The sequence below is a fragment of the Amphiprion ocellaris genome, chromosome 10 (assembly GCF_022539595.1).
Source record: "Amphiprion ocellaris isolate individual 3 ecotype Okinawa chromosome 10, ASM2253959v1, whole genome shotgun sequence".
Classification (NCBI taxonomy): Eukaryota; Metazoa; Chordata; class Actinopteri; family Pomacentridae; genus Amphiprion; species Amphiprion ocellaris.
The window spans coordinates 10,236,047-10,245,816 of NC_072775.1; the positions used below are offsets into that span (position 1 = coordinate 10,236,047).

General features: G+C 43.6%; 1 protein-coding gene across 1 annotated transcript; it reads right to left on the reverse strand.

The window, feature by feature from the left end:
• Positions 1-1,928: 1,928 nt before the first annotated feature.
• Positions 1,929-7,766, reverse strand: LOC111587052 (phosphatidylinositol 3-kinase regulatory subunit gamma-like). The gene is made up of 10 exons (XM_023296875.3): positions 7,423-7,766; positions 5,428-5,539; positions 5,209-5,307; positions 4,920-5,100; positions 4,685-4,801; positions 4,450-4,592; positions 4,162-4,338; positions 3,972-4,046; positions 3,701-3,871; positions 1,929-3,589 (listed from the first exon to the last, which is right to left on the reverse strand). Exons 1-10 carry the CDS (start codon positions 7,475-7,477, stop codon positions 3,316-3,318), a joined length of 1,404 nt encoding a protein of 467 aa, XP_023152643.2. The 5' UTR covers positions 7,478-7,766; the 3' UTR covers positions 1,929-3,315.
• Between the last annotated feature and the right edge of the window lie 2,004 nt (positions 7,767-9,770).

The following is a 9,770-nucleotide window of genomic DNA, read 5'->3' on the forward strand; positions in this document are numbered from 1 at the left end:
ATTTTACTTTCTAAAAGTTGTCTGAGTGAACGGACCTACGGGATTGCTGCAATGACAACACAAGAATTCTGTCTATCTACAAACTTTCACAACATAATTTTTCAGACAGAAAAGTGCATAACCATAATTCCTCCAGGCTTGGAAACTATTTCTACCTTTTCCGTGACCTTAACAGTGACCCGTGAACCTGATAGCTCATTTGATATATACCTGTATATACACAGCAACTATGGCTAGTTTGTGGTGGTATCAAAGAAAATGTAGTTCTGGAGTGTTTAATGGTTCAGTCTGAAGCCTACATGCTGGTTGGCAGGCAACAGGATCTCTTGCCTTCAGCCTATAAGCCAGCTATAATGTGAGCTAGTAAAAAAGAGAACAGAAAAAAAAAATCCAGCTCTTATCGATTCTGCCTCCAACATAGCAACTGGTCGCTGATTGGCTGAGGCGCGGCACGTTCCCGGCCCCTGATTGGCTGCCCGGCCAGCGTGAAGCTGTGGAGTCGGACGGAGACAGAGGGGAGGAGAGACGTGATTGGCTGAGGCAAACTGAAAGCGAAAACCTCTTTTTCTGAAAGCCTGCTAAACAGTTGATGGTGTGTGTATTTTAGGCGTGACTCCAAAGGTAATTCGTCCTGCTTTCCCCCCTCCTTCCTCCTCCTTCACCTCCTCTTTCTCCTCCTCCAGTCAGGACTTATTTAAATTGAGAACTATAAAGCAAAAATGAGATGAATTTAAACGAGGGAGTGACTGAGGTGTGCTGACAAGGAAAGAGAAAGGAGATGGGGGGGTATGTGAATGACAAAAAAATAAAGATGTAGGGGGGTTGGGATTTTACATAGATTAAAACTGCTGGGAGCAGAGGGAGCCAGAAGTGAGCAGAAACTGCAATAAAAGCAAATAGCTCTTAGGAAATTGCCAGGTGGGAGCATGTTCCAAGTTAGAGGGAAATGTAGAAAAAGGCCTGAGTTGACCTTTTGCAGCCTTCATTTTACATACCATCCTGCACAGGAGGGAGAGAAATGCACTTTCTGAGTACTCTTTCCTGTCCCTCCTCTTTTCCTGCCTTGTCTACCCCACACATTTTCTCTGCCCACTCTCTCCCAGCATTTCGGACAGCCTCAGGGTGACTCAGCTTCGATACACTCTGTCCTATCTATCTATGTAGCCACACTGCATCTGGTCAATCCTGGCAGAGCACGCATGCCGGCCTGTTCAGCGGCTCTCCATGCTGACACAGGTAAGAGGGAGTAATCCGTGGCCTGGAACTGAGGCTCTCCCCCAGTACATCCCTGCCCTCTGCACTTCATTAATCCTTACCTAACACAGACCTTATGCGATGCTCCAAAGAGGCCACCTGTTGCGCTGGTCACGGAGCGCCATTCTAGGTTGTCATTGCGCTGATACATCCTCACTGAGGTTGTTTCTTTGCAAACGGAGTAAAGTTTGCAAATTTAGAAACTCATTAATTCCATGTCATTATCACCTAACAATGGCGCTGCCTGTGTGATAAAATTTGCAGGACTAAACTCAAGCTGGTAAATGTTGAGCCACTTTCTTTTCAGAGGCATCAATGCACTGTTTTCATTTTTCTTGGTGAAGCAGTTTCTATGCATTTTTTACCAGTGACTAAACGGCGGCCAGGGAAAGAGCCTGCGCATATCCTGCCATTGTCTTCATCGCTTCCTTTCTCTCTTCCATCTGTCCACAGTGTGTCCTCCAGTGCCCTCGCTGCCTCCTATCTCTGCCTGACTCAAGGATAAGCTCATTGGACTACAGTATAATGGATCCACTTGAGACATACGGTGAGCTAGTTAACTTGCTTTACAGGTTGTTTCTGGTCACTTTCCCTGCCATGAATGATAGCACAAAGTGACACTGCATTGCTTGCATGAGGGAGACAGTGAATAAAACACCCGGCAATGGATTGCGTAAGTTGACAAAACCCTCATCAGTTTATTGTCTTTCAGCAAGAAAAAGGTCAGGATCTCACATTGCTCAGCTTCACCCGAGGAGTCTCCTCAATCCCCCAGTGGAGTTATATTTTTTTTAAAGAGGCTTAATCAACCTCCTTCCATAAACCAACCTCAGAAATACATTTTACGGTTTCTCTGTACAGAGTATCTATTGTCCTCAAACTTGAAAAATGTGCCAAGTTCAACATGGATTCCTTTCCTCTTAAGCTATGTAGGCTGCATGTCATGAAAAACATTCATAGCTCGAGCAATGCCACAGTTCAAGTAATGGAGGCAGGATACTTCCGGACCTCTGGCAGTTCACACAAACATCGGAGGCCACACCATACCGACACCACCAAAGAGAGTGCATTTTTGTGGCAAATGTCAACCTCTCATAACAGCATTACCTTCACCACCACTACCATCATCATACATTGCAACAATAGAAATACTGTTGGATTGCACTTTCTTCAAGCTTTCATCTTGTGGCATGTTTATAGAAAAAATATATATAGAATACAAAAAGCTTATACTTCTTTGAGTAACAGAATATAACATACAGTACTTCAGATTATGTTTGATCAGCACATCAGCAGGTGTACATAAATTGCCCTACCCTTGCCCAAATGCAATTACCGGACTAAACAGGGATGTAGTTTTACTCACTATTAAGTGCTTTGGTCAGTGGGTATAACATTGAGTATGCTTTTACTATGGTATTCTACAGGATGTTAATGCTACATAATTAGCCATCGTATATGAATGTTTATCAAGAAAGGGGCAAATACTCAAGATGCACCACGACTTTTCACATATTCACACGTGGCATTTTACCCAAAAATGGTTTGGTCCACCAAACAGAAGATGGAATCAGCCTGCTTACAGCACCATTTTTTTCATACTCTCACAAATGCACTTTGTAGTAGTAACTCTCTCTCTCTCTATATATATATATCTAACATATTGGTCAAATTTTCAAAACTGAATACATTTTAATTTGGGAAACGGACATCTCAAGCAACGCCAACTCAAACGAAGGTGCAGCACCCGATGTCAGTGAGCAAATTTCAGGTTGTCGACATCCCTACCGAAACGGTGTCCATTAGAACAATCAGCAATAAATGAAGTACAAAAAAAAATTTTGTTTGAAAGCATAAAGAGTCTCTTTGAAAACTAAAAATAAAAAAAAAGTTCAAGCTGACATTCAAGTTCCGACCCACTTCAATCTGTGAAATCCCATTCACAAAAAAAAAAAAAAACGATCTGTAGTGCAAAATTTTTACACATTGCACCTCGATGCAGTCATTCTCGCAGGATACAGTAAACATGTCCGTTTTTCCTCTGTCTCTCTCTCCACTGGATTACATTTCTGGAGCGGCAGGCGGGAGCCCCGACGTGTGTTTAGGAGTCTGTAACAGTTTGTGTTCGTCTGCATGTTGCGAAGGCGTGGCTGCAGCTTTGGCGTGTACTGGATGCGACAGCCGAACATCCAGGGCGTCATTGTGTTGCGCTAAAGAGTGCAGGCGGTAGTGGAGGACAAGGTCTTTCAGTGAGCAGTGGACATCGTAGGGCTCAGCGAAGCCATATCCGTGCGGTGTGCTGTAGATCATGCAATGCTTGACTTCTTCATTCACTCTGTAATAAATTTTAAAAAATGGACATGAGTGAGCATCACGCATTTACACCATAAAAATATGAGTTATCTCCAATTAGTTCTTTTGATGCTGTTCTCAATAATGTACTTACACAACAGAGCAGGCGTAGCATCCCTGTTTGCTGCTTTCACGGATCAGGAATGTTCCAGGATCTTTGCCTTGAAGCATCTCCTCAGCCTGCGTCCGACTCAGTTCACCAACAAACCAACTCGTCTCGTCCTGATGTGGCAAATTCTTCTCGTCTCCCTTCAACACGTATGTGCTGAAAGAAAAAAAAGTGCCATTATCACCCCTGTGTAACTATTCTCAATTTATCAGTGAAAAGCTACATATTGTATATTAAAGAAAGCATCGAAACTTACTCGTCAAGGCTGTCACTGTGTATCCCCAGCCAGTCATTTATGCGTTTCTGTCGTACGCCTTTGTGATTAAGCCAGCTGGAAAATGAGGTGCAAAGGGATTTTTAGTTTCAACATAAAATAATAATACATAACAGAGTCGCTACAATAAGTTTTTACCCTGAATAAAAAATATTTTCATGCTGCTGCTTACTTCAGATATTGGTCTCTGATGTTGCGTAGCTCGATGAGATCTGGCCGCAAGCTGTTCATTTTCCTGTCCGTCTCTCTGTAGTCCTCCACCTGCGTCCTCAAGTCTTCCTCCAGGTGGATTTTGCTGTCATAGATCTCCCCCAGACGGCACTTCAGCTTCTCATAATTTATCAGAAAGCTAATGAGGAAGAAGTAAAGGTTACAGGTCTGAAGAGAGTTCGAGGAATATGGGCTAAATGTGCCCAAATTAAATCACATTTCTTTTTAAGGCCACGGTGTTATGAAGTACCTCTCCAGATCTTTGTCGGCGCCCTCCGAAAGACTACTCCTCTCAAACTCCTCTCCGTAACGCTCCTGCTCGCGACACTGCTCCTCGAAGATCAGCATCGTCTCATTAAAGGCCTCTATTGCCGTACGCTTCATCTGGATCTCCTGCATTAGAAAATAGATCCAATCAGGAAACGCTCTGGGATTTGTTGAATGTTAATTCTGCTCTTTCTGAAAAATGAAAATTAGTTATTAACCTGTGAAGTCTTTGTGAAGGCTTCGTATAGACGATCAAACTCTTTTGATTTCTCTTGGTACTGACAGTGGACTTCCTTTAGTTTTCTTCCAGCAACATCGACATTGTCCTCTTTCACCTACAGTCAGAAATTGCACTTAGTTTAATTCGTGTAATCTGCATCAAATAAAAATCTCATTATTAATTTAACATTTTTGCAGTTTTTAAAAAACATCATAAAAGCTAAAATCACTGACCTGCTGGAAGCGAGACACTGGGTGGGTGAGCATCAGGTCCAGTGTGGCGTTATATTCCACCAATGGATGGTGCTGATAGTGCCAGATGAGCTCCACCACTGAAGTAAACGTGAGGGGGTCTGAGAAGCCGTACTTCCCATCACGGTGGTAAATCTTGATCAGCTTGTTGTGCCCGTCTTTCCTAAAAGAGTGACGCAGCAGAATTAGACAAGTGTAAGATTTTGCCTAAACCCAATTGACGATATTTGGGCTTCGTTGTGAATGACGGTTCTCTTTGTCCACAGCTTACCTTAATGTTAGCGTAAAGTCTCCTTGCAGCTTTGTGGATGCGTCACGCACCAGAAAGGAGCCGTCAGGTGTGTCACGGAGCTTCTCGTTTACTTCATCCCTGAGGGCAGAATCAGTTAACGCTTAACGGATCTAGCATGCCAGTATGTTAAGTAATCAAACGACACTTAAGATCTGCGTGCGAATAACGCTATGGATCGTGACTGTTGGGATTCCTTACCTAGTTACGTCTCCCCAGTACCATTCAGCGTCCTCCAGCGAATACGCAGGCGGTGAAGGACAGTTGTTGTTCATGCTGGAAGACACTGGCTTTGTTGACCTGGGAGGGAGAGCTGCAAGGAATAGACAGAGAAGGATGATGAAATAAAATGTAAAGGTTCCTAGAAGGAGACCTGTTAAGCATTAATGTGTCACAAGATCCTCAGTGCAGCACCGTAAACATGACCCCTTCAATATTATGACCCCCACAACACACACTTTGTCACACCCCGGGCTTGATGGAGCCTGTCAAGATGTGAGGACAAGCCCAGGCATGTTTCCAACAGATATGAGCTGCCAGATCATTACTAAGACTTTAAGTGTGGTCAGTGCTAAAAATGGGCTTGTGGTTCTCATTTCTGATCAGTAAACAACTATGAAATGTTTGGTTTTTTTAAATCAGTAATAGTCATTTAATTACCTGCAACTCTTGCAAAGTAAATTCACTTTCAAAACTTTACCTTTGGTGCCTTACTGAATTGCATGACTGCCGTTAAGTAGACCATACATTTTATTTAGTCTTTTAGGACCATCCCTCCCATTTTATAATCATTCCAAGCTTCGGCTACAGATCATAAGTTTTCCATCAACCTTGGAGAGCAAAAAAATAAATCTGTGACTCTGGCCCAAAAGACTAAGCGTTTTCCTCAAAATGAAAAAAAGAGGGCAAACCGCATCAAGAGAAGGTGAAGGGCGATATATTTCACTGCAGGACAAAAGTGCCTTTCATGAGGCAGTTAGTGAGAATACAAGAGCACCCTCAGAGAGGAGAAAATGTGGCTTTCTCCCACCATCCGCTCTCCTCTTTTTCTGACCTTAAAATAAACAAAAGGCAGGTGCAGCAGCAGCAGCAGGCACAAAACGAAACGCTGCGGCTCCTGAGCTCCGCAAAAAAATTAAATGTGCACACCTTCCCCCCTCTGCTCCAGTCTGCTGCCAAAAAAACTCCACTGGCTTCCAAAACCCACATGCTTAAACTAGTACGGGATGGAGCCACGTAATTTAAGAATTGAATAATAAAAGATGCTAAATTAGTAGCCTGAAACGCACGTAAAACGCATAATAGGTAAGCTAACCGCTAGCTTTTAACCACACAGGAATTGCCATAAAGCTCGTCTGGGAACAATACAGGCTGTCTGTATTGTTCTTATTGTGTGTCAACATTAGCCACAACAACTTTTGACACTGTTATAGTCTTTTCACTGCACTTTTAATGGCCAGTTTTAAAATAACTGATGTACGAGAGCTAACATTTTGAAGCGATTTTTGAAGCTAAAGTCGATTTTTAGCTAGCTGCTCGTTAATTTTAGCAGCACTCCGATGTAAAGCATTGTTGTGACAGTGTAATGACGCGGCGGTCAAATGACAAATTTAGGCAAAAAAAGACAGAATGTTTGGTTAGTTTTGTCAGAGTTTAGTCACGAGACGAGCTGTCTAGTCTGCTGCCTGTAGCCTACTTTCAGAGCTAGCGCACAAATTAAGCACGGCTGGCTGCAGAGGAGAACAAAGCGGTCGTTTCATGCGGCGCTCATTAGCGCAGCCTCAACTAAACTCCCCTCAAAATGCACCCTGCGCCGATGTGCACATTTATCAAAACCTGTCTTTCGGTCTTGCAAAGAGATGCAGTAAGCCTGTGCATCCTCATGTCAGTTTGTCATAGGCGCTGGGACAAAAGAAAAAAGGGGCAAGCCACTGCGCCTGGTCCTCCGAAAGGTATTACGTAATTGGCAAGTGAATTGCGCTATGCATGCCTGGGCAAAGCCACTGGGGGAGCGCAGCACCGAGGACCTGCACATTATAACGTTTTTACCAACACCTGTACAACCTTTGTCACATGTCAGCTTCATTGCAGACCTCACACAAGATGATGCCAGCCAGAGAACAAAGCAGAAAATAAATAAAAACGTCTCCCGACCCCCCGCAGATCAGACAATGGCTGCCTTTAACCCTAACTTACCTGGTGGTGCTTGATCCATTTCGATGTAGAATAAACCTTCGGGAGGATAAACCATTCCTGTTTTACAATAGTAGTCCAGGTTGCAGTTGTTGTCTTTTTTTTTGCGCGTGTTAAAAAAAAAGTCTTTTGCCGCAGATAAATTTAGGCTACTTCAGTGCAGTCGCAGACGCCACGTCCTACATAGATTTGCACAAAAGGAAAACTCCGTAGATTCCGTGTCCTTAAACATCCCAGGGTCCAAATGCGTCGTGTCAACATAGCCTGTCTAAGTGGGGACTTTGTTTTACAGACGCAGATTGTCAACCCTTGCCTTCTTGCCGTCGCTCTACTTCACTTCATCTCGGAAGTGGAGCGACTTTAAAGGGCTGCTCCTCGCATCATCTTGGCACGATCCAACCTGCTGTTACTGTAGGGGGACTCTGTTTGTGGACGAATCCATTCTCACGCAAAACACCCCTGGCGAACTTTATATTACAATCTCACACGAGAGCGCTAATATGTAATGATTATCATACAAAGAGCGTTTCATTTGGCGAATTCCATGCAGAGATATTTAGATTATTTCTACACAGGCATCCCTTAAATTGTAATGGTACATTCCAGACCGTTTCATTCAACTCTCCTCCAGCCTCCCTGTAACAGCTGAAAAATTCTTTGGAGGGCATGAATGGAAAAAAATAGTTTGAATCATTAAATGAACATGATTTAACCCACACTTATCTTTAAAAAAAAAAAAACAACAACTAGGAATTATATAATTTTACGCAACTTTTGCGTTGCCCTGATTTGCTCGTGAGCAAATACATAGTAATAAAATGACATCATGCTACAGGTTTTAACATAATTAAAGTGTCTTTAGCAGTGTGGCATCCAGACAGCACTAGGTTTAAATCCTTTTTGTCTGAGAGGCAACTGAGCAACCTCCCGAGTTGGCAAGTGATAGCCTATTATATTCCGGTTTAGCTTGTCAAACACGTTCAGCAGCAAAAATTGCATCTTGTCTGTCACGACTCATAATTATCGCTGCTATGAGATCATCCTGTTGGAGACACAATGGCAGGTGTGTTAACACCTGTATACATCAGTGAATGCAGGCCTGAAAAAAATGTATTATTTTACCCTCAAAACATTCCAGCCTTTCTTGATTCACATTCTATAAATGGTCGGAGTATTAACGTTACTGTTTTCATGTGCTGGATGAATACTTGCATTGTTGTTTCCTCATGACACAGAATGACATTGTGCTGTAAATTTAAACAACCAGGGCCTCTTCCACCAGCTGACATTAGTGGCTGCAGAGAGAGTGAAACAAGGCCTGCTTGGTCAGAGGTCTGTCTCTGTTGGTGTCCAGGCGTTTATGGCCAGTCCCCTTTTGACCCAAGCACAGAGAGTCAGCGGAGGTAATTGCCTCCAGCATTCCTTTTTCCCGTCAGTAAGACGATTCTTTCCTGTGTCCAGTCTGTGCCCATGAAACGTCCTAAACAAACTGCCATGATGAAGCCTAGTATGGCAAGAAAACACAACCAAGCTTGAGACACATTTGGATGCACACTCACATGAATGTGAGTAATGTAAGAAAACACAGATTGAGGCTATGAACATTTTTAGAGTTTTTTTTGTTTTCAAAATGAAATGAATCATTTGCATGTTGGATGCAAATGCTGTTTAACTTACCAAATGGTACTCGTGGGATGTTGGCAAGTCTCTTTTTAAGCATTTGATCCATCATTTGACAGGTATATAATTGCGCGGGCGTGTGCCCATATCGGGTGAATGTGCTCACATTTGTCTGTGTATTTGTGGGTGATGTATGATGTCTGAGTGTTTGCTACATGTGCCGTCCATGCCTTCCTACTTTAAGAAGCCTTGAAGCCTGTCACGGCATGTCACTTGGCTGCTACCCAATCCCCTCCCCCTGCCTCCTACCCCCGGTGTCAGAAGAGCACAGAATTTGCCCCTTTAACTTCTGGGTCTGACCTCTGTGACACATTTCACGACTGCTACCCTCTTGAAACGGAGCAGCACTGGGGCTCCAGATACGTCAATCAGTGGGGGACAGTGAGGCATGATGAGCGTCAGTCTTTGGGCTTCGCATTGGGAATGTGTTTCTTCTCCGATCAGCACCGGAGCAAGTTATTACTTGAGGCATGCTACGCTTTTGCTGTGTGTTCCCCACATGTGCTGTGTGCGTGTCGTGGTCAGGGTGAAAGAGGCCTGACATGCAGGATAAACCATTAGGCTCTGCACCCCAGATCCAGGCAGTCCTGATGAGATCAGAGAAGGCTAATCGTAAGATTAACAAGACAGGCTGATACTGCAAGCCTGCCAGCTAGCTGATGTGACTCATC

Bases quoted from the DNA above. Each gene is read 5' to 3' on its own strand.
- LOC111587052 (XM_023296875.3), bottom strand. From the start codon at position 7,477: ATGGTTTATCCTCCCGAAGGTTTATTCTACATCGAAATGGATCAAGCA. The intron at 4,802-4,919 runs GTCAGTGATTTT...TTCTGACTGTAG, and splicing joins CAGTGTCTCGCTTCCAGCAG to GTGAAAGAGGACAATGTCGA. The intron at 4,593-4,684 runs GTTAATAACTAA...TTTCTAATGCAG, and splicing joins CCTTCACAAAGACTTCACAG to GAGATCCAGATGAAGCGTAC.